A 24,767-nucleotide genomic window follows, 5' to 3' on the forward strand; every position below is an offset into this window, starting at 1 on the left:
CAAACTAAACTTGAAAGAGAGGATGAGTGTCTACAGAGAGCAGGCAGGGGAGTGAGATCAGTGGTGAGATCAGCAGATCGCAGACCCACAGGCGCCAGGGTTTCTTCTGTAAAGCCTACAAGAGGTCCGGTCACGGGTCCTGCGCAAGATGTTTTCTCGTGGAAGTTCAGGACCAATGAGATGGCATAATGTCAGAGCAAGTGTCCTCGCCTCAAACTCAGTCTCACAGAATGACACAGTACACGAGGCTATTTGGTGGATAATATCTGCACTGTAGGATCCCTGACATTCATGCTCAATAAACACTCAGTTCTGATCCTGCAGATAAACAGGCAAATAATTCTTTGATCCTTGGACCAGAGTTCAATGAACCAATGGGCTAAGAGGCTCAGTTCTGCATTAGTTAAACATTGAACCTCACATCTCAGTTGTTACCTTTTGTAATAAACTTTAAGCACTGGTAGAAGATAGTTTGTTAATTTGATGCAGAATTACTTGATTCATGTTTACTGCGCATCCACAGGTTGGCCCTGGTAAATGTTTCTCTAAGCTGAATCACGTGTTGGTGCATCCAGCCACTTGTCAGCTACTAGTTGCCGAGGCCAGAACTTCCCGAAAGCAAACTGCTCCATAGAGGGACAGTACACATTCACATTGCCCCCAGCACTGCCCTGGCAGTATTCTCCTTGGCTGGGAACACAGTAGCCTGGCAGGGGAGATAAGCTAATACAAAAGGAAATTAAATAAAGGGGGAAAAAAAAATCAAAAAAACTTGCAGACTGACCTGCTGAGTGCTGCTGCCATTTTCTTAAGATAGTGTGTTAAGCTACTGTTAAGGAGTTTATTTGCAAATCTCCAGTAATTCTTTTTATGGAAAAATGTTAGTTCCCTGTCACAAATCTCAGGTAAGGTAGTTCAGTAGATTTACACAGCTGGAGGTGATGCTTTTGGCCATTGTACTTGCTCTGACTCTCAAAGCTGTCCAATCAGTTTCTACCCCATCTCCATGTCAACCCCTTCACGTGTGTTTCCAATTGCCTCTTCACGTACAACCTCCTCTACGCCATGTAATAAGGAGGGTGTGGATTTGAAATTAGTTCAGACACAGGAAACGGAGAGTTGTGACTGGTTGTTTCTCGGACTGGAGGAAGATATGCACCTGTCTTCTTAGGCAGTGCGTCAGGATCGAGGGTGACCTGTTTCCATCCAGGTTTGGATGGTCCCCAAGGATCAGCACTTGGACCTGGGTGTGCAGCTCAGTGATGCAGACGTCACAAAACCTGGAAGTGTGCCAGAGGCAGCGACACGTTCCAAGATGTGAGGAAAGGCACGACTCTAGATGGGCTGATGGATCACACACCCCTGCACAAAGCTTTGAAGGTGGCAGGACATTCAGCAATTAAAGTAGGGCAGAACGTTGCCCATGGTTCTGGGCAGCTGCAGTGGGTGGGGGTGAAGGACCTGGATCCAGGTGCCGGAGGGATTTCCTGGAGTGGGATCAGGGATAGGCAGAAGAAGCTGGGACCGCTCCTGTAGCACTTGGGTTGATGAAAGGGTTCAAGGCAGAATTGGTGGAAGTGTAGAGGTGCATTCGCTCTCTTCTGTATGACTGACTTAAAGCAACAATTCCAAATCCAGTTCAAGGCTGGTTATCCACTATTGAGAGGGAACAGGAGCATCTCTGTGGAGTCACAGTTCAATTTCTGTACCCGAGTCCCGAGGTCCACAGCCTGACCAGGGTTTTCAGGGTCGTCCTGTAGAACTGCCAAATCATAGCAACCATGCCCCATTTGGATCTGATTTAGGGTGATGAATATTTTACATGCCAGGTCAAATCCTGCAAGCTTTACTTTTGGGTGAGAGATCGGATAGTCATTCCGGATGGTTTTCATTGCACACTTGTGCCCTGTGCCCTCCTGTGTGACACGCCACAAGGGAGATTCTCTGTGGAAGGTCGGGTTGGATCATCAATCAAGCCTCTCTCTGTCACAGAGATGTCTGGGGGGCAAGAGAGGGCACAAAGTTACAGGTAGGTAAAAGGACGAAGGGTGATAGGGGGAAAATATCCTCCCCCACGTCCCCCTGCACTCGGTGAGTAGTTGGGGTCTGGAATTCATTATCAAAGAGGATCAATGCAATCGTGGCCCTCAAAAAGGTGGGCAGACATTTGAGGAGAAAATTGCCGAATTGCAGGAGAAGAGCTTGAGTACGAGACTGCCTGAATGAATTTTTGCAGAGAGCAGTACTTTGAATCTCAACGGGCTGAGCAGTCTCTGACTGTCCCTCACGGAATCGAGAATTGAAAAACAAAATACTGCAGATGCCAGAGATCTGAAATAAAAGGCAGAATACTGGGGTCAGGTCAGTGGAGGGAGAAACTGGGTTAATGTTTCAGGTCGATGACCTGTCGTCAGAACTGACGCAGGATGACCAACCTGAAACGTGATTTACGCTCCTATGATCCTGGACAGAAATAATGACACAGCACTTAAGGAGAAAGTAAATTAAACCCAGTGATTTTCTCAGTGTTAAGCTGCTCTACCTGATGCTAGCAGGATACACTTGACATACGTTGGATGAAAGACCCTGACTATTGGATGGATGGGTCCAAACCAGGTGACACAACAGGTCACGTAACGTTTGACGATTTCATTAACCATGTTCAGCCCTTCCTCTGTACTGCGGATCTAATGCAACAAAGCCAATGGGAGTAAGAAAGAGATAAGTTAACCAAAGAATCACAAGCATGTTAAATCCACAATGATCCCAGGGAGGATTGATTACTGCAGAGTGAAACATCAACAACAGGTAACCTAATACCATGGTGTAATGTTCACAGATCAGATATAATCACAAGGCAGGCGGTAATTCTGATGAAAAGCTTCAGGAAGAAATAAAAGAATGAGAATAAAATCAACACGACAGGCCTGATATTTCAGAATGAACTTTTTGTGAAATCCTGAAATAACCAACAGAAAATAAAATTAATTCAAACAGAAAATCTCAGCATGCGGTCAAAAATCAAATGTGACAAATGAAAAGTATGTCCCAAGTTAGGAGGTGCGGACACAGGTCTGCGAAACGTTAATTAGGCCCTGCCAACCCAATCAGAAAACGTGGACCAGATTAGAAAGCACGAGACAAGTTAGAAACACCAAGCCACAGCAAAAAGCACGATTGGGACTAGGAAGTGCTGATCCAAGTTTAAGAAAGGCCAGCCTCAATCAGAATCTGGGAACTGATTAGGTAAGTGTTGAGAAGAAGGATATTTACCAAAGGCTTGTACCTGATCCCAAACTCCTCCATCAACACTCAGTGCCTCTCACTAAACAAGCTAATTACTTATAGACCTCACAATATTCCACAGGTCCAGCTGACTGCTCCTCAGGGAATGTCAGGGTAGCTACGGAGTTGATGTTTTTGATGTTTCCTCTGGCTGGGGTATTACGGTGTCAAAATACAAGGCCGGCCATTCAGGACTGAGATGAAAAGGATTGCTTCACTCAGAGGGTAGTGAAGTTTGGAATTTTCCATGCAAGTAGACTGTGAAGGTTTAGCTACTGAGTATTTACTGGACAGAGATAGATTTTTGAATATTAAGGAAATCATGGGATATGGGGTTAGTGCTAAAATAAAAATTCAATGCTGGCAGTATTTGGGTTAGTCTCCAGGTCTCCCTGCTCACTGTCCTGGGGTGGAGATGTTGCTTGTATCCAAGGCAAAGACCCTGCTCACAGACAAGTGAATGGGTAAAGAGGTTCCCCTGTTGGACCACTGGACAGTCAGTAAAAATCACAAGTTAAACAACCCAGAGGGGAAGAGATTTTCGTGGAGCACAGAATGATTTGTCACAGGTTCAGGCAGAGACTGCTGCATCTTTTAAGGGAAAGTGGATTAATATTTAATGCAGGAACTGGAATGAGAAAGGCAGGGTGAGTGTGGAACGACACAGGGTACAGAGGCACTGGGGTCATGTCGCTGACACCTCGATTAACGATCAGACGCAACTCCCAATCCCACCCTACCCAGGGAAATCAGTTTTTATTCCTGGTTATGTAGAGTTCAGAATGGGCCAATCTGTGACTGATACAGGGATAGAGAGTGGGAACAGATTGATTCAAGGCTCTTGGGAATGAGTTGGATAATGGGATTACTTGTTAAGTTAGTACAAGAGATGTTGCAGGTATAAGGCGGAGTTCCCACCTACTGAGATAAGATAAGATTTCTTTATTAGTCACATGTACATCGAAACACCCAGTGAAATGCATCTTTTGCGTAGAGTGTTCTGGGGGCAGCCCGCAAGTGTCGCCACGCTTCCGGCCCCAACGTAGCACGCCCACAACTTCCTAACCTGTACGTCTTTGGAATGTGGGAGGAGTTGTTTATGTAAGTGCATCCAAACAGGGGAGTGTTGGGAGTTTCTCTACTTGGCTACTGGCCAGAGCTTAGACTGAGCCGTGAAATGTGCAAATTCCTGTGCAGATGTGACCTTATTCAGCCAATGGTTGAGGCATGAATCTCACATTGAGAGTGCTCAGAGCCAACGCGCAGAGTTCTAACAGGGCTTGACAGGGTAGATGTGGAGCTGGGGTTTCCCCTGGCTGGCACAGAACAGAGAGAGGAGGGGGTGGTCACGGACTCAGAATAAGGGGCCGACCATTTGGGACAGATGAGAGGAAATTACTTCACCCAGAGGGTGGTTAAGCTTTGCAATTCTTTACCCAAGATGCTAAGTTATTGAATATATTCAAGGCAGAGGTGGGTAGATTCCTGAGTATGAAGGCAATCTAGGGATACAGGAGAGTGATGCTGAGTGATGCAGGCACGGTAGTGTAGCGGTTAACGTGACATTATTACAACGCCAGCGACCCGGGTTAAATTCCACCGCTGTCTGTAAGGAGTTTGTACATTCTCCCCGTGACTGCGTGGGCTTCCTCCGGGTGCTCTGGTTTCCTCCCACATTCCAAAGGCGTATGGGTTAGGAGCTGAGGGCATGCTATGTTGGCACCAGAAGCATGGCGACACTTGTGGGCTGCCCCCAGCACATTCTCAGTAACGCAAAAAGACGTGCGTTTCGATGTACATGTGACTGATAAATAAATACCTTAAATACAAGATCGGCTCTGACCTGTTTGAGTGGCAGAGTAGGTATGAGGGGTTACCAGTTCTGTCAGAGTCTTTCCCTGCGAGGCACGGGCGCCCACCCACACAGCAGTGGGTGACAGGCAGTGAACGGTGGGAGTGGGGAACCAGAAGCCGAGTCTCACCCACTTACAGGCTCCAGACCGCCTGAGCATCGTCCCACAAGCTGCACCCACTGACGGGCCCCATAGACCAGGCCTGACTCTGACCAACTTCCTCACATCCCTTCAACAGGAGAGGGACAACCGCTCTAGGATGCGGGAAGTGACGGGAAACCGCCTACAGTGACCGACTGCTCCAGGCAGGGGGCAGGGTGAGGGTGGGATCCTTACTTCGTGGGCTGGGGGAAGAGGAGGATCATCCTCAGAGATGCAGATTAGCTGCAGATAAAAAATATTGTATAAAATGTTCCAAGTATTTCCAGTAACAAAAGGTCACCAAAGATATTTGGATCTTGGCTTCCCTCTTGAAAATAAGTCATTTCTCAAATTCCAAGCTTGTACTTTGACCAGTTTGTCAATTAAGACCATCTGTGGCATGAGGGAGTTTAACTCTCATCTCTAAAGAACCAAAAAAGATAATAAAACAGAAGCTTTGAGCTCATTACCATTTTAAGATATTCAGTTAAAGGGCTGATTGGAGAGGTGATGAGGAGCTGCCCAAGGTATTGGCAGAGACTGCACTATCCAGGAAGACCATATTGTTGGGGTAGAGGTGGAAGAGTGGTGACCGAGGGGGTGGGAGGTGACCACTTCAGCCTATTCAGAAGCCGGCGCTAAAGCGTTATCCCAAACCAGCCAGAGACAACATTCACGCGGGGGCGTACCGGGGCTGCCTTTCACTGAAGATCACAGGCTAGAGGAAGATGCCAAGGCAAAGACATGTCCACAGTGTCCACAGCTGTGTCACACAGAGAGATAAAGGGGAAACAGAGACAGGCAGATTGAGAAAAAAGACTGCAACAAGGCAAGATAGAATGGAGGAGAGAAGAGAGAGAGAGAGAAGGAAAAAGAGGAAAATTAGGAGGGAAACAGAGGGAGTGACGCAGTCAGGAGAGAGGGCTCTGAGGCAGCAGGAAGCTGGGTGGGATCTTTCTCTACCTTCCTGGTGTGACCCACTCCACGGGTAACAAAGGTCACGATCAGACAATACTCTACCCTCCCCCCAGATGTACGGAGAACTCCACATGTAAACACGGGCTGCTTTCACAAAGACAACAGAGCAGGCAGACAGTTAACAACAAGGAAGGCAGCGGGAGCACGGAGAACCGTGCTGTGAGCAGACACAGCGAGGGGGAGAAGACCTGACCAAGGAGGCACACACAAGGTGTGGAGCGGTCACTGTGCCTGGGCTAATCCATGCCTCCCTTACACTGGCCCTTCCCCTCAATGCCCATTAGAGGGGCCTCAGTCACTGGAGAAGGGGGACAGGTCACCTCCTCTTCCTCACATCTGGACCACACAATGACCTTTCAATGTAGACAGCAGAATTGGTCAATGACGAGGGTAACACTGGGCAGTGAGAGCCCTTGGTCTGACAGTGCCCTGACTCTCTGCCCTTTCTGTTCTCTTCCTAGTCAATAGACCGGGGTGACATCATCACGTCCCCCTCTGTAAACGTTCAAGAAGTACGACAGTAAAGTCACTCCATGGGAGCAGGGGCTTCCAGCTCCAAAGGATTTGATGGAGTTGAGAGAGAGGTAAGTGTGGGTCAGGTGGCAAGGTGACTGAACAAAGCCCTGAGGCTGTAGGAGAAGCCCACAGACAAATGTTGGACGGGTTCTGTAACAGGGACCTGGTCGGATAGATTTCACCTGAGCAACACAGTAAAAATCTGTCCCTGGGGCTTCAGCTAATCCAGCGCAACATCCAATTAGCATGCACAATACCTGCCCAGGTACAATGAGCTCACCGACCTCCTTCAGTCCTATCAGGTCCCATGACTGGAGATAGAGACGTCTCAATTTCAAGCACGCGTCTCTGTGAGCCCAGTCACCGTCACCAGCTTCGATTGATCTGGCCACCTATCTGTGCCTCCTGCTCACCCCTACTCTTGTGCCAATGCCCTTGGACAAGTTGAGTTGACCTCTGCATGTGGCCAGAAGTATCACTGTCACTGGGTGCGTGGACAGAACTGGGCATCGGTCTAGTGGTAACCCTGGGACAGACACACTGATGGACCTTTGGAAATCAAAAAACTGCACATGCTGGGAATCTGAAAGAAATAGAGAGAATTCTGGAAACACTCAGCAGGTCAGGCAGCGTCTGTGGAGAGAGAAACAGTGGTAGTTTTTCAGGTCCTGGACCTTTCAGCAGAGCCCTGCTCTTATGAAGGGTCTTCACCCTGAAACATTATCCCCATTTCTCTCTACACAGTAACTGCCTTCTCTGTTTTCCCCCTCCCCCTCTCTGCTGGCACAGCCTGACCTCCTGGGTATGTCCCACAGACCTACCTGTGGCATCCTTCCCTCTTCCTCTCTCGGTATTCTCTCTCTCTCTCTCTCTAACTGCCCACATCTCGCAGCTTTTGTTCCTCACTCTAACTGCCCCTATTAACCCACTGACCAGACGTTCTCCATAACTTATCCCCACAGCAACCCTGTCCTCACGCGGTCACAGACATTCCCTTTGTCCATCCACCGCTCCTCCTTTCCGAAACCTTCCTCTCTTCCCTGGTTCTGCCTTTAACCTGAATCATTAACCCCGTTTCTCTCTCTACAGATGCCATCTGACCTGCTGAGTGTTCCCAGCATTTTCTGTTTCCATTTCGGATGCACCTTTGACCATTTGTGTCTTCAGTAAAACACACTGCAGGAAGGTAATTGTCTAAATTCACCACTAAATAACCAGCCAATGATGACACTGCCCAAATTGCTGGAATACCTGAGGCCAGGAGGACAGGTTTAATGTAATCGGGGTGAAACAGATGCATTAAGTGTATCAGGGGTCCAAATCGGGTCTTCATGACGAGTGGGAACTTTAACACCAGCTGTGTAATCGTTTGCATTCCTTCCTCATCTGGATTAACCTACCTCCGGAAGAGCAAAGAAACAAGAGGCCAGATTAGAAGCAGGACACAGCAAGCAACAACCTGCGCAGAGGCCAGAGAGCACACAGACATAGGAGAGTCATAGAGTCGTACAGCATGGAAACAGGCCCTTCGGCCCAACTCGCCCATGCCGACCATGGTCCCCAGCAAGCTACTCCCATACACCCGCGTTTGGCCCATATCCCTCTAAACCTTTCCTTTCCATGTTCCTGTCCAAGTACCTTTTAAATGTTGTTCATGTACCTGCCTCAACCGCTTCCTCTGGCAGCTCATTCCATATACTGACCACTCTGGGTGAAAAAGTTGCCCCTCAGGTTCCTATTAAATCTCTCCCCTCTCACCTTAAACCTATGCCCTCTAGTTCTCGATTCCCCAACCTTGGGAAAAAGACTGTGCGCATTCACCCTATCTAAGCCCCTCATGATCTTATGCAGTTGTATAAGACCACCTATGCTCCAGTGAACAAAATCACAACCTGTTCAACCTCTCTCTATAACTCAGTCTCTATAACTGGCAACATCTTCCTGTCTTTACTGTACTCTTAATGGCATCTTTTCCTCTCTTCCCCATTTGCACCTCAGAGGGATGAAGTAACCTGTACCCCACAACACAGCTGCCATTTCCTTCATTCCCTCATTTCCATGATGCCACAATGTGATGAACCCGCGTACTGATCCACGCTCTCAGTTCATCCGCCTTACCTCTGAGGCTCCTTGCTGGCACTCTCATGCCTCCCCTCCTGTCTGTCTGCTCTTCCCACTGAGGAAGAGGCTGGGGGTGTGGGGAAAGGCAGAAGACAGGACATTGGTTTCTGTGCCCACCTACGGGAATGCCCCCCCTCCCCCCCACTGTGCCCAGAGTCCCTGCAGCAGGGTCTAGTCTGTTGAATGGGGCCCCCGTAACTCTGGACCAAGACCTCGCTCTGTGAAGATCGTGTGGGAGTTGGTGTACAAGAGCTGCCCTGCATTAAAGGAAAGCACGCAGGGTCACTTCCACTCGTCAACGTGAAGTTCAGCACCCGGAGAGTCCAGGACCTTCACATACAGCCCCAGCAGTGACTGACCTCAATGTCACTCCACAATCATCCTTCCCCACCTGCATCCCAAACTGACCCCAGCACCGATCCCAATCTCACGAGCACTTTGAACCTCCAACATGATGAACCTCTGAGCACAGTGACCCTCTCTAGAGCTTTTCATTGGGTGCAAGAAGCAGAGCAAAGGCCAATCAGTGAGCAGCCTTTGGCACAATCCACTGCAGACTCTGGTTATCATGAAAGAGCAAAGTGGGGGTTAAACCTGGCAGGAGAGTCTTTCTCCCCTTCCCTCCCTCCATCCTTCCCCCATCCTCCTTCCCCTTTAAACTTCTCATCCCTCAGTCCCTCCTCCCTTCCTCCATCATTCCTTCCCCCCTTCCCCTGCTCAAACAAACTGATCCCAAATGGAGAGAGGGGGAACATTCAGGATAAATCATCTCTGCACATAGCTATCAAATTCTTAATCAATTGGAACACTCACACTTGAATCGATCACAATCTGAATAAAATGTCCGGAACAGGAGGGAGTGTTTGTTGGCCTTATGGGTGAAGCGCACATTGACTGGGGTGCTAACCAGCTCCGTACTGTGTGTGTGAGGAACGTTTCCAACCCTGACCTGCAGCTGGGTCCCACCAAGAACTCTTGGAGATCCCGAGGGTGGGACTCCCTCTCGTTATTTCCTAGAATGTTATTCCTGCTCCCTCCTGACCTTGGAGGTGCCTCAGCCATCCTGGTTTACAGGAGCAATCCCAGGGATTAGCTTGGAGGCGCAATGCCCTACTCACCCCAGCCAAGCCCGGAGAGGTGACCATATCCTTAGATTAGATCACGGACCCAATGACCCATGCCCGTTCCCAGAGAGACTCTCGGCAGGAGGCGATGTCCCGGGCAGTGTGTCAATGCCTGGGACCTGTGGTGGCTCCCCTGAACCCTCACTGACTGGTCCCCGGTGGTGAGGGGAAGGATAACGATCCATCATTGCTACTCTGGCATTCCAAGACGTGGCGAAGCTCCACGCTCCCTACCATTCCCAGGTGTCCCATGAACCAGTTGCGCTTTGGAGGGCTGCCGAAGCACTTCAGCTTGTTGGAATTCTCATGGAAGTTCCTGAGCAGAGCGGCAAAGTCCAAGATGACCTTGATGAAGGCGGCCAGGAGCAGGCCGATGACCGCACTCCACAGGGAGGTGCGTATCCAGCTGCGGTCCAGAGCGAAGATCTGATCCAGCGCCGGCAACATCTGGCAGGGGAAAACACACAAACCACATCAACCGCACGGCTGGAGCCTCAGTCCATCCGTGTAACGTCAGCTACACGCTGCAGAGGAGCAGATCCAGGCAGTGCACTGAGGAGCGGACAGACGGCATCCTACAGGAAGGTAAACCGCACACCCAAGGCAGAGGGAAGGGCCAACAGCTGCCACCAGCAAGGAACAGTCTAGAACTGACAGTTACATTGTGCCGCTGCTGGAGTGGAAAGTACTGCCGTTCACTGCTCTGTACACACTCCCTGCTGCACACTGCTGTTTACACACACTCTCCTTACACCCTCCATTCACACTCCCTGCTGCACACGGGTCTATTAGAGTCATGAAGCGCGCGCACAGGCCCTTCGGCCCACTGAGTCTGTACCGACCAGCAGTGACATGAATCCAACATTCATCCCATTATACTTTTCCCACATTCCCATCAACCCCCTCAGATTCTGACCTTCACCAATTCATAGCAGCCAATTAACCTACCCTTGGGATGTGAGAGGACAGTGGAGCACTCGGGGGAAACCCCCGCGGTCACAGGGAGAACGTGCAAACTCCACACAGACAGCACCCAAGGTCGGGATTGAACCCGGGTCGCTGGAGCTGTGAGGCAGTGGCTCTACCTGCTGTGTCACTGGGCCACCCACTGTTTACACACATTCCTTTCACACATGCAACCCACTGCACACTGCTCCATTTTCACACTCCTTACTGGTCACTGCTGCTTACACACTCCCTTCACACCCCCCACTGTACACTGCTCCGTCACACCCTCCACTGTACACCCACCTGTCACACACCCCACTGTACACCCCCGTCACACACCCCACTGTACACCCCCGTCACACACCCCACTGTACATCCACCCATCACACACCCTACTGTACACCCCCGTCACACACCCCACTGTACACCCCCGTCACACACCCCACTGTACATCCACCCATCACACACACTACTGTACACCCCCGTCACACACCCCACTGTACACCCCCGTCACACACCCCACTGTACATCCACCCATCACACACCCCACTGTACATCCACCCATCACACACCCTACTGTACACCCCCGTCACACACCCCACTGTACACCCGTCACACACCCCACTGTACATCCACCCATCACACACCCCACTGTACACCCCCGTCACACACCCCACTGTACACCCCCCGTCACACACCCCACTGTACACCCCCCGTCACACACCCCACTGTACACCCGTCACACACCCCACTGTACACCCGTCACACACCCCACTGTACATCCACCCATCACACACCCCACTGTACACCCCCCTCACACACCCCACTGTACACCCCGTCACACACCCCACTGTACACCCTCCATCACACACCCCACTGTACACCCCCGTCACACACCCCACTGTACATCCACCCATCACACACACTACTGTACACCCCCGTCACACACCCCACTGTACACCCCTGTCACACACCCCACTGTACATCCACCCATCACACACCCCACTGTACACCCCCGTCACACACCCCACTGTACATCCACCCGTCACACACCCCACTGTACACCCCCCGTCACACACCCCACTGCAGACCACTCCGTTTACCAACAATTGTACCAAAGTTTAAGGTGTTGAATTACTGGGGCTAAGGACAGTTGCTGAAACAGGACGTCAGTCTGGAGCTGTGACAGAGAGGTTCTGTTTCAGCACAAGACCCTTCATCAGACCGACAACTGTGCAACGTTCAGTTCCATTCTTCAGAGCTGAAGCAGCTGTTGCCTCCAGACACTGGGACAGAGACCTGGCTGGTAAGCAGCAGTAACATTTAGTGCCAAAAACTACCCTCTCTCACGGGGAGAATTCTCACCAGCTACTGCTGGCCCAGTCTCACCTCTGCAGAGACCCAGCTCTCTGCTCAGGGGTGGGGGGAGGGAGCAGCCAACTGGACCAGTCAATGAATAGTGTAGCTACAAAAGTGATATCCCCTGCTGAGTGACATCCCAAGGGCCATTCCACCCTCGACAAGGCACAGTTCGGCAGTGTGAGGGAATACTCTCGACTTGCCTGAATGAGAACTGCTCCAACAGCTCTCGGGTAGTTTGACACCATCCAGGGCGCAGAAGCCGACTGGATAGGCACCCCATCCAGCACCCTACACACTCACCTTCTCCACCACCAACACCTAGTGGCGGCAGGATGCACCGTCTACAAACTACACTGCAGTCACTCACCCAGGCTACTCTGACAGCGCCTCCCAAACCCACCACCTCTCCCACCAAGGATAAGGGCAGTGGGCACATGGGAACACCACCACCTGCAGAATCACACCCACCCCCCCCCCCCCCCCCCCCCCACACCAAATCACACACCAGCCTGACTTGGAGATACATCACTGGTCCTCCGTCGCTGGGTCTGAATCTGGAACTCCTTACCTTCCCGTATAGTGGGAGCACTGTCACCAGAAGGAGTGCTGTGCTTCAAGGAAGAGGCTTCAGAGATAAAGTGGAAGTCAACCTGCACCTCAGTTATGGGCTGGAAATGTCCGTGGGTTCCTGCAGCAAGTCCGTACTCAGGGAGCCTGGAAGACATATGAACAGTTCCTCACTTTTAATATATGTCTGAATAATAATTGCAGAACTACCTCTGGGTGCTTCAGTGTCACAACGAGGATGAGGAAACCCTGACAAAGGCGCAGAAGAAGGATTTACACTGTAATAAGTAAGTGTGTTTTGATGTGGCAAGTTTGCAGGAACTTTTTCATCGGTTTAAGATAGTGATATTGCACACTCCACTAAATTCTGGAGTTGTAGAGCTATACAGCAAGGAAACAGGCCCTTCGTCCCAACTTGTCCATGCCCCACCAAGATGCCCATCTAGGCTAATTCCATTTACCCGTATTTGAACCATATTCCCCCGAACCTTTCCTATCCATGCACCTGTCCAAATGCCTTTTAAATATCATAATTGTACCCGCCTCAACCACTTCCTCTGGCAGCTCGTTCCATACACTCACCACCCTCTGTGTGAAAAAGTTGCTCCTCAGCTCCCTTTTAAACCTTCCCCCTCTCACTTTAAACCAATGCCCTCTAGTTTTCCTCTACCCTGGGGAAAAGAATGTGACTATTCACTTTATTAACACTTTGTGACATGTGGAACTAACATTGTTAAAAGCCACCTATGTGACAATGGTTAATGTGCTAAACAGCTTAAAGGTTGTGCTCGTGAGATGTCATGTGACAGAGCTTATTGCATAACAGAAGGATATTTAGTCATGTGTATAAAAGTAGATTTTCCACTGACGGAGATGACTTCACCTTTGAACTGGGATTGTGAGTGGTACCAAGGGTCAGAAATAGAAAAGGTACTTTACATTTGCTGTTGCCAGGACTCCAGAACAGCAAAAGGAATTGTGAGAACACCGTTTTGCTTGAGAACTGTTTGTTTCTTGGATCAATTGAGTGGACTTCCCTTTTGAAATGTGGTCATGAGTGGTATTAAGGGCTATTGAAGACATTATTTGCCATTGCCAGGGGTCTCAAGCAGCAGAAGGGACGTGCAAGTTGTATTTTCCCCTTGTTGTTAATTACTTCATAAAACAAGGTTCATAATTGCAATATATGAGTGTTTTTGCAACAGTGAGTGGCCCAGATGCCCATGCTGTCTCCCAAGGCTTGCCCTGTCAAAGGTCTCTTTGACGGGGAAGAACTGGAGATAGCCTTTAAACATGGGGGCAGCCCTGTGTCCTAGCCACAAATAAAACCAACAATGAATCCAAGGTCAGGAGAGACTTCTTATCTGCCTGGTGGTGAGAATGTGGAGCCAGTTCCCTCAGTGAAATTCACTGAGCTTAATTTCATGTATTTGAATCTTGATGAGCACAGGAGAAAGGGAGGGAGGGTGGAGGGTGTGAGAGTGCTGAGGGGTGTGGGGGTGTGGGGTTTGAGGACGGTGTAGAATACCAACAAGCCTGCTCCTGTGCTGAAAAATCTGCTGTAATTCTCGGCATGGTTCTACAGGGAGTGAATGTCACAGGCTGGGGCTCTGTGCAGGGGTAGGTGTGTGGGCAGGGGCTCTGAGAATAGTGGGCAGTGAAGGGGCGGGCATCTACAGGACGGCACTGGGACAGTGAGGGGGTGGGCAACCACAATCTCTGTGGCTACGGGTAAGGGGAGGGCTAGGGAGAGGGCTTTGGCCCACACAAGGTCCAGGGCTAAGCCTGGACAGCTCAGGCTAGCAAACGTCACAGAGCTTCACTGCCCTATGTGGATTCACAGACTTATACGGCACTTCAGCCCAACTCGTCCATGCCAACCATGATAACTACACTAATCCCTCCAAACCTTTCCTATCCATAGACCTGCCCAAATGTCTCTAAAACGTTGTAATTGTCCCTGCCTCAACCTCTGGCAGCTCGTTCCACACACCCACCGCCCTCTGTGTGGAAAAACTTGCCCCTCAGGCCCCCTTTAAATCTTTCCCCTCACACTTTAAACCTATGCTCTCTAGTTTTAGACCCCCCTACCCTAGGGAAAAGTGTGACTATTTACCCTATCTGTGCCCCTCATGGTTTTATAAACCTCTATAAGGTCACCCCTCAGCCTCCTTCGCTCCAAGGAAAACAGTCCCAGCCCATCCAATCGCCCCTTATAACTCGAGCCCTCCAGTCCCAGTAACATTCCTGTGAATCTTTTCTACATGCTCTCTACCTTAATCACACCCTTCCTATAGTGTGGTGACCAGAACTGCATGCAATACTCCAAGAGTGGCCTAACCAACGATTTGTACAACAGTAACACCCCTTCCCAACTCCTGTACTCAATGTCTCGGCTGATGAAGGCAAACAGACCATACGCCTTCTTCACCACATCTACCTGTCTCACCACTTTCATTGAACGATGTACTTGTACTCCAAGGTCTCGCTGTTCAGTAACACCCCCCCAAGGGCCCTGTCATTCACTGTCTACGTCCTGGCCTGGTTTAACTTCCCAAAATGCATCACCTCACACTTGTCCGAGTTAAATTCCAGCTGCCATTCCCTTACCCATTTTCCTGGCTGATCCAGATCCTGTTGTATTCTTAGACAACCTTCTTCACTGTCCACTATACCACCAATTCTGGTGTCATCTGCAAACTTATTAATCAGACCACTTACATTTTTTTCCCAAATCTTTAATGTATGCAACGAACAATGAAGGACCCGGCACTGATCCCAGCAGCACGAGTCTCCACTGGTCGCAGGTCTCCAGCCTGAGAGTCAACCCTCCACCATCGCCCTTTCACTCCGATCGTACAACAGTAGCCCAATTGCTACCGTGCAGCCTGTCAAAGGCAAGACTATCAATGTGCTTCTGTTGCTGGTTTGAGATGGAACGAGTTGCTCGAGCAGAGCTGCTGACAGAGTGAAGAGCATCGAACTGGCCCTCACTGTCACACGGCTCTCCAGGCACTCTGGTGACTAATTCTGCCCCTCCCTCTGCAGACACTGGAAGTGAGTGCGTCTGCACTTCCTCTCACCTTCGACTGGTTGTGTGGTGTCGCAACAACAACATCGCACTCGACGTCAGCAAGAACAAGGAATTGACTGTGGACTTCAGGAAGGGGAAGTCGGCAGAACACACACCAGTCCTCATTGAGGGGTCAGCGGTGGAAGGGGCGAGCAGCTTCAAGTTCCTGGGCATCAACATCTCAGACGAGCTATCCTGGGCCCAACACATTGATGTGATCATGAAGAAGGCATGCCAGCGGCTCTACTTCATTAGGAGTTTGAGGAGATTTGGTATGTCACCGAAGGCTCTTGCAAATTTCTATAGATGTACAGTGGGGAGCATTCTGACTGGTTGCATCACCACCTGGTACGGAGGCTCCAATGCGCAGGATCGCACGAGGCTGCAGAGGGTTGTAGACTCAGCCAGCTCCATCACGGGCACAACGCTCTCCACCATCGAGGACATCTTCAAGAGCAGGTGCCTCAAGAAGGCGGCATCCATAACTAAGGATACTCACCATCCAGGACATGCTCTCTTCTCGTTACTACCGTCGGGGAGGAGGTACAGGAGCCTGAAGACCCATACCCAACGATTCAGGAACAGCTTCTTCTGCTCTGATTTCTGAACAGAGCATGAACACCACCTCTTTATTCCTCTTTTGCACTATTTATTTATTTATTTTTGGTAACTTACAGTAATTTTTACATCTTGCAATGTACTGCTGCCGCAAGACAACAAATTTCATGACATACGTCAGTGGTAATAAACCTGATTCTGATTCTTTTGTATTTAATGTATTCCCAAACACTGGCAAATGGGACGAGCTTGGATGGGCATCTTGGTCAGCATGGACCAGTTGGGCCAAAGGGTCCCGATACTTGGGATTCCCAGCAGTTGTTGAGCAAGGTGCAGCACACAGATCACCGTCAGGACATCCCCGAAGGATCAGTGATGGAGATCCTGAAGAGGCAGTGGCAATGGGATTAGTAGGTGAGGACCTGGGTCTGGGAGGAGGGAATGGGTGGAGGGTGGAGGGGGGAGGGAGCCCTGTGTTTGTGGTAGGGAGGGGGAAGGAGATGGTTCAGAGCGGAAGGAATGGGTTTGGCGTTCAGCCAATTAACCTTCCAGCACATCACTGGGATGTGGGAGGAAACGGGAGCACCCAGAGGAAACCCACATGGTCACAGGGAGAACAGGCAAACTCCACACAGACAGCACCCAAGGGTTGCTGGAGATGTGAGGCAGCTGCACCACCCGCTGCACTGCCACATCATGTACCCCAGCACTTGCACAGCGAGCTCTGAGCCCCTAGTTCAATTTGTCAGCTGCAGCAAGCCCACAGTGTTAATGCTTACTAACCGCACGATCTGCCAGATACAATCTAAACTCAGCAACTGCTTAAACCTTCAGGCAGCAACCACTGTGTGACATTTATGCTGCCCTGTGTCCCTGTAACCAAGGACCCTAGGCAGCCCCATGTGCTGGTGTGTTGACCCAGTTGACCCAGTTTAGGTGCTGTGGCCTTGGAGAACAGACATGCAAAGGACGTACTTCACCATGTAAAGGTGAATCAGCAGCAAGTACAGATTTACACAGGACATTGTTGAGGTAGAAAGCAACACAGATCAGAATTTCCTGGACGGACACGATGCTACACAGTTACTGAGCTGGGAATGGATTGTTCCCAATAGCTGTGTTTTGGTTGGCATGGCTGTGATTGGCAGAATCACCCTGCCCACCCATCTGGGTTGTGAATTGTTATGATGCTTTGGGCATTTGGAAACGCCAGCCGTAGCACATGAACAACTCCCAAACCTTCACTGTAGTGTCAGACAGGAGCATTTAACCAGAAGCCCCCGGGATGCTGTGATACATTTGTAGACATCTCCACGGTGTGAAGACATCCCAGGCCATAACAGCTCATTCAAATGTCTGAGCCTTCTTCAAGTGACCATTTCCCCCTTCCTTCTGTCTGCACGTCACTGAGACTATCGAGGTGTCGATGCAGCAGCTGTTAGGAAACCGAGAGGCAAGTTGACCTTAATTGCTGGAGGATTTGATTACAGGAGTTAAGATGTCTTGTACAACTATACAGAGCCCTGAGACCACAGCTGGAGTGTTATGTGTACGGTCTGATCTCCTTTAGTGAATGGGTGAGGCCAGCAAAGATCCACCAAGCGGGTTTCAGGGATGGCAGGTTTGCCCTGTGAGGAGAGATTGAGTGAACAAGACCCATATTCTCCAGAGTTTAGAAAAATGAAAGGCAATCCTGTTGGAAAATAGAACATTGTTAGAGGGCATCACTGGGTAGATGTGGGGAAGGTGCTTCCCCTGACTGAGGAGTCCCGAACCAGTGGGACACGGAACAAAGGAGAGACCATTTATGACTGATGTAGAGAAAGTGATTCACTCAGGAGGTGGTGAATCATTTGAGGCCCCTTCCACAGAGGGCTGTGGACGTTCAGTCATTGACTGCATTCAAATCTGACACCCATTAGTTTCAACGAGATGGGAAAAGGGCAGGGCAACGTTGAGGTAGTTGATAGTTGGTTGATTATTGTCACATGTACCGGGATACAATGAAAAGCTTTGTTTGCGTGCCATCCAGACAGATCATTCCTTACATCAGTGCTTCAGGGAAATACAAGGGAAAAGCGATAACAGAACGTAGAATATAGTGTTACGGTTACAGAGAAGGTGCAGTGCAGGCAGACAATAAGGTGCAAGGTCCATGACGAGATAGATTGTGAGATGAAGAGTTCATCTTTGTCATTCAAGAGGTCCATTCAATGGTCCAATAACAGCGGGATAGAAGCTGTCCTTGAGCCTGGTGGTACATGATTTCAAGCTTTTATATCTTCTGCCCAATGGGAGGGGGAAGAAGAGAGAATGTCAGGGGTGCGAGGGGTCTTTGATTATGTTGACTGCTTTCCCGAGGCAGCGGGAATTGTAGACCATGGAATTGTAGAGTCCACGGAGAGGAGGCTAGTTTCTGTGTAGCTGATCAGCCGTAGACTTGTTGGATGACATGGAGGGTGAACGGACCCAGCCCTGCTCCTACTCCTTACGTAGCCACCACAGTGCAGTGCTGCTCCAAAAACAGCAACTCCACCTCAGAGCAAACACATTTGTAATAGATGTGTAGGTTTAACACAAGGGTTTTGGCAGATGCTCTGGATTACTCACAGGGGAACCCACAGAGTCTCCACAACAATATGTCGCTGAATAATTCTCCCCACTGAGAGCATCACTGCCTTTCAGAAACTCAAAGGAATGGGCAGATTCACAGACAGTCCCAGCAGAGGTACTGGGACAACATCAGTACAGGGATGGGTCCCAACAGAGCTACCGGGACAGGACGAACAGAGAGAGGGGCTCCGACAGAACTACTGGGACAGGACCAGAACAGAGACAGGTCCCAACAGAGCTACTGGGACAGGACCAGCAGAGAGAGGGGCCCCAATAGAGCTACTGGGATAGGACCAGCACAGAGACAGGTCCCGACAGAACTATAGGGATAAAACCAGCACAGAGATGGGTCCCAACAGAACTACTGGACAGGACCAGTAGAGGGACTGTTCCCAAAAGAACTCCTGGGAAAGGAGCACAACATTGGTCACTCAACATTATGAGAGACAGCAGCATAACTAAGGTGTCCCCACAGCCTTCCAACTACACACCTCAGCACACTGACAGAGAATGACACCAACACTAGGAAAGGGACAAACCACCTGGTACAGCCGAGCTCTCTGGTCACCACCATCACCTCACACACGGTCCTGAGTTACAAATATATTGCTGAGTCATTATAACTGACACTCCCTACCACACAGAATCACGGGAGTACGTTAGTGACAGGAACAGAAGTAGGCCACTCGGCCCCGCACGCCTTTCTGCACCAAACCCACATCCTTCAATTTGCAAAAATCTATCAGCCTCTGAGTTTGAACAGACAACAAACGAGCCTCCAGGTCTCTCTGAACACCAGCAACTTCCAGTCTCTCACCAATTAACAAAGATTTTTTGAACCAAAGTGGATGATCTCTCAGCTATATTAGCTGTACTAAAAGAGTGGCCAGGGAGAGAGTAGGTCCCCTTAGAGGTCAGCAGGGCCACCTTTGAGCCACAGGATTTTTAACGAATATTTCTCCTCAGTGTTTACTGACGAGGAAATCATGGTTGCTCAAGAGATAAGGGAAACAAGTGGAGATGGTTTGGAGAACTTTTATATCACTAGGGAGGAGATATTTGCAGCCTTATGGCACATGAAGGTGGATAAATCCCCAGGGCCCCACTGAGTGCATCCTCGGACTTTGTGGGAAGCTAGAGAAGAATTTGAGGAGCCCTTTGTGGAGATATTTGTTTCATCCTTAGCCACTGGTGAAGTTCCCGAACACTGGAAGGTGGTTAATGTCGTTCCGTTGTTTAAGAAGGGTAGCAAGGATAAGCCAGGGAACTACCAGCCGGTCAGCCTGATGTCAGTGGTGGGGAAGTTACTGGAGGGAATTCTGAGGAACAGGATCTACCAGCATTTGGATAGACAGGGTCTTATTAGGAGTCAGCTTGGCTTTGCGCGTGGGATGAATCTTTTAGTTTTTTTTGAAGAGGTAACCAAAAGGGTAGCTGAGGGTAGGGCAGTGGATATTATCTATATGGACTTTAGCAAGGCCTTCAACAAGGTCCCACATGGCAAGCTGCTCTGGAAGGTTATGTCCCTGGGAATCCAGGGAGAGCTAGTTAGGTGGATTCAAATTTGGCTCGGAGGTAGGAAGCAGAGGGTGGTGGTTGAAGGTTGTTTCTCGGGATGGAGGCCGGTGACTAGTGGTGTGCCGCAGGGGTTGGTGTTGGGATCCTTGTTATTCCTTATTTATGCAAATGATTTGAATGCTTGATCAGTAAGTTTGCAGATGACATGTAATTAGGAGGTGTTGTTGATAATGGAGAAGTTTACTATAGATTACAGGGCAATCTTGATCAGTTAGGGAAATAGTCCGAGGAGTGGCAAATAGATTTCGATACAGGTAAGTGTGAGGTGACACATTTTGGAAAGTCAAACCAGCGTAGGACTTGTACTATGAATGGTGGGGCACTAGTGCAATGGAACAGAAGGACGCAGGGGTACATGTGCATACTTCGTTGAAATCAGCGTCACAGGTAGATAGGGTGGTGAAAAAGGCATTCAGCACACTGACCTTCATCAGTCAGGGCACTGAGCGTAGGAGTTGGGACATTATGTTGCAGTTGTATCAGTCGTTGGTAAGGCTGCACTTGGAGCACTGTGTACAGTTTTGGTCGCCCTGTCATGGGAAAGACGTGGTTAAACTGGAAAGAGTGCAGAGAAGATCGATGAGGATGTTGCCAGGAGCCGAGGGCCTGAGTTATAGGGAGAGGTCGGCCAGGCTGGGTCTTTATTCCTTGGAACGTAAGAGAATGAGGGGCGACCTTAAGAAGTGTTTAAAATTATGAGCGGCATAGATAAGGTGGACGGTAACAGTCTGTTCCCCAGGGTAGGGGAGAACAAAACTACAGGTAGTAGATTGAGGGTGAGAGGGGAAAGATTTAAAAGGGACTTGGGGGGCAACTTTTTCACGCAGAGGGTGGTGAGTGTATGAAATGAGCAGCCAGAGGAAGTGGGTGAGGCAGGTACAACAGTATCATTTAAGAAGCACTTGGTGGGGCCTGGAGGGATATGGGCCGAACGCAGGAAATTGGGACTAGCTGGGTAGGCACCGTGGTCGGCATGGACTGGTTGGGCCGAAGGGCCTGTATCTGTGCTGTATTGCTCTATGACTCTGTTTTCACGTTACATTAAACTGCAGTGTCCCCGCCTGTTCACTTGGTGGGTCTCTATCCCCCTAATGCCTCAAACACAGCTTTGTGCCATCGGTACATTCGGATATATTACATTCGATCCCCTCATCCAATCACTGACCCAGGTTGTGAGTTGGAGCCCTGGAACCAATCCTTGAGGCAGCCTCATTAATCCTAGCTCCCCAACCCAAAATAACCTGCTCTGGTTTTGCCCATTGGCAACAATCCGTACTAGTGTATCACACCCAGGTCATGTGCCCTAATTTGTTTAACATCTCACAACAAAGGCCTTTTGAATATATACCCCATACACTGGCTCGTCTTCATCAAGCTCAAAAGACACAATTTGCCTCTCATTAATCCAGATGGACTCTGCTCCATTCTGTCATTGTTTTCTAAGTGCCCTGTTACCACTTCTTTAAGAACGTTCCAGAAGCTTCCCTTTGATTGATATCAGGTTAACTGACCTGTAGTTAACCTGTTTTCTCTCCCTCCTCCTTTGAATAGAGGGGTTACATTTACCCCTTTGTCATCTGGGGCAACCATTCTAGAATTCATGGAATTTTGGACACTCCGTCCGTCCCCTCTCTGCGACCAATCTCAGGATCTGGGGGTTGATCACTTTCCCACTGGGGATTTAGCCATTGTTGCTGGCGACGCACGACACTGCAGGCTGCCGGAATCTGCAGCAATTGCTTGCTGACTGTCGGATATTTTAGTGTAGTTTTCTAATCTACAAAGCCAGCCCACACATCAGACCTTCATGGGTTTCTATATCTGGAGTGAAGAGCCTGGTTTCCGGTTGAACACCTGCGATCTTCATGTAAAGTGTTGTCCTACCTTCCCCGGGGTCTGCAGCCAGTGAATGCGACTCCTCGGCTATGTGTCCCAGGACTGTCCCAGAGCCTCAAGCGCGGACACTCCACCCCGCGTTGATCCAACAGCCCGAGTGCAGCGGTTCCGCCGGCCGGGCAGGAGAAGGGACACAGTCGCAGGTGCTCGGGTGTCAGCGGCCGCTGCTGATTCACCTGTACGGGCAGGTGAGGCCCCGCCGTCCCTCACTGGCCAATCGTTTACCCCGCCCTCTGCTTCCATTGGTTGGCTCTGTGATTGACAGATCGCTCATCCAAAGGGCCGTCGGGAGGGATCGGGGGGGGGAAGGGGGTGCAGGAGGACATTCGGCCCCTCGCCTGCTGACCCACTCATCGGGATCCCGGGTGACCCACTTCCCCGCACTAAACCCAAAGTTCCCTCAATATCCAGAAATGTGGGACTTTTTGTAATGAACTCAGTGACTGAGGTTCCTCACCGTCCAAAGATTCCCCCCTCTCCTCATCCCAGCCCTGGGACTGTGTCCTTGGTGAAGACAGACAGCAAGGATTTGTTCAACCCCTTCACCACTTCCTTGTTGCCCATCATAAACCCCCCCCCCTTCTCTCTCTGTCAGAAACCTACATTTGCACTCACTGTTCACAGACCTCACAGCCTGCTTTTCCCTTTCATGCTGGTTCACTCCTACGTTCTAGTTTCACTTTCCTTCTCAATTTCTTGGGCTCCTTTGACTGAACCCTAAAACACTCCTAATCCTTTGTTTTCCTGCCATTTTGTACGCCCTTCCCTTTCATTTCACACCATTGCAACACGATCTTTAATTTCTTCTGCAATCCACAGTAGTATCTCTTTTCCAGTTGTGTTTTTTTTACACCTTAAAGGGATGTATATTTGTTGCAAATCGTATATTATGTCTTTAAATGCCAGCCATTGTTTGTCTCTTTGATGTAAGGCTCTGATCTGGCACACTCCTCAGTACTTATTGCTTCCCTTGTTTTAGATTGAAAGTCTTGGTTTCATACTGAATTTACTGTAAGCGTTTGTCACTCTTTCCCACTCATAACTTTTTCTTGTTGCTCAGTACTGGAGCTAAAGTAGCTGGTTCCCCAATCAGTTGTTCAATATACCACCTTGCATTCCAGCCATTCATCCCCTACTTTGTTAGTAAAAATCTGATTCTCCCTTTCTATATTTAGATTTGTTAAATGTGTCCATAAAAGTTTTCTCTAGTAATATATACATGGTCCTACCAAAGAGGGGGCAAAATTGGACCTCCTATTGGGAGATGGGGCAGGGCAAGTGACTGAAGTGCGAGTGGGGGAGCACTTTGGGACCAGTGATCATAATTCTATTAGTTTTAAAATAGTTATGGAAAAAGATAAATTGGTCCACAAGTTCTACATTGGGGTAAGGCTAATTTTAGTGGCATTAGACATGAACTTGAAAAGGTTGATTGGGAGAGGCCGTTTGCAGATAAAGGGATGTCTGGCAAATGGGAGGCTTTTAAAAGTGAGATGGGGAGAGCTCAGGGCCACCATGTTCCTGTTAGAGTGAAGGGCGAGGCTGGCAGGGGTAGGGAACCCTGGCTGATGAGGGACACCGAGGAGGCTCTGGTCAAGAAAAGGAAGGAGGCATGGATCAGGTACAGGCAGCTGGGATCAAGCAAATGCCTTGAGGTACAAGGGATGTAGGAGTACACAAGAAGGAAATCAGGAGGGCAAAAAGTGGACACAAGATATCCTTGGCAGATCGGGTGAAGGAAAACCTGTAGAGTTCTACAAGTATGTTAAGAGAAAAATGGTAACTAGGGAGAGATTAGGTCCCTTAAGGACAACTGTGGTTGTCAATGATGGATGAGGTCTTAAATGAATACTTCTCATCTGTATTTACTGTGGAGAAGCTCATGGAAGCTAGGTAATTCAGGGAAGAGAACAGTGATGTCTAGACACATATCCACATTACAAAAGAGGAGATGATGGCAGTCTTAAAGCACATAAAGGTGAATAAATATCCAGGGCCTGAACAAGTGTATCCTAGGCCATTGTTGGAAGCTACGTAAGAAATTGCTGGGGACCTTGCAGTTATATTTTATCATCATCAGTCAAGGGCGAGGTACCGGAAGACTGGAGGGTGTCTAATGCTGTGCCTTTATTTAAGAAGGGCTGCAAGGACAAG

General features: G+C 49.5%; 1 protein-coding gene across 3 annotated transcripts in view; it reads right to left on the reverse strand.

Moving 5' to 3' along the window:
- The window catches only part of LOC127584994 (ultra-long-chain fatty acid omega-hydroxylase-like), a 44,382-nt gene extending 21,644 nt beyond the window's left edge, over nt 1–22,738 (reverse strand). Inside the window, exons 1-4 of one of the 3 annotated variants that reach the window (XM_052042091.1) lie at nt 22,602–22,738; nt 12,897–13,042; nt 10,253–10,465; nt 8,025–8,169 (exon numbers count right to left, since the gene is read on the reverse strand). In XM_052042091.1, coding sequence (XP_051898051.1) covers nt 8,025–8,169; nt 10,253–10,465 — 358 coding nt within the window. In that variant the 5' untranslated portion in view covers nt 12,897–13,042; nt 22,602–22,738. Of the gene's footprint in view, nt 1–2,542; nt 2,688–8,024; nt 8,174–10,252; nt 10,466–12,896; nt 13,043–22,601 lie in introns of those variants that run through there. The other 2 variants (XM_052042090.1, XM_052042092.1) reach the window with 2 other exon arrangements.
- Between the last annotated feature and the right edge of the window lie 2,029 nt (nt 22,739–24,767).

Source organism: Pristis pectinata, chromosome 31, assembly GCF_009764475.1.
Source record: "Pristis pectinata isolate sPriPec2 chromosome 31, sPriPec2.1.pri, whole genome shotgun sequence".
In the NCBI taxonomy this organism is placed as follows: Eukaryota; Metazoa; Chordata; class Chondrichthyes; order Rhinopristiformes; family Pristidae; genus Pristis; species Pristis pectinata.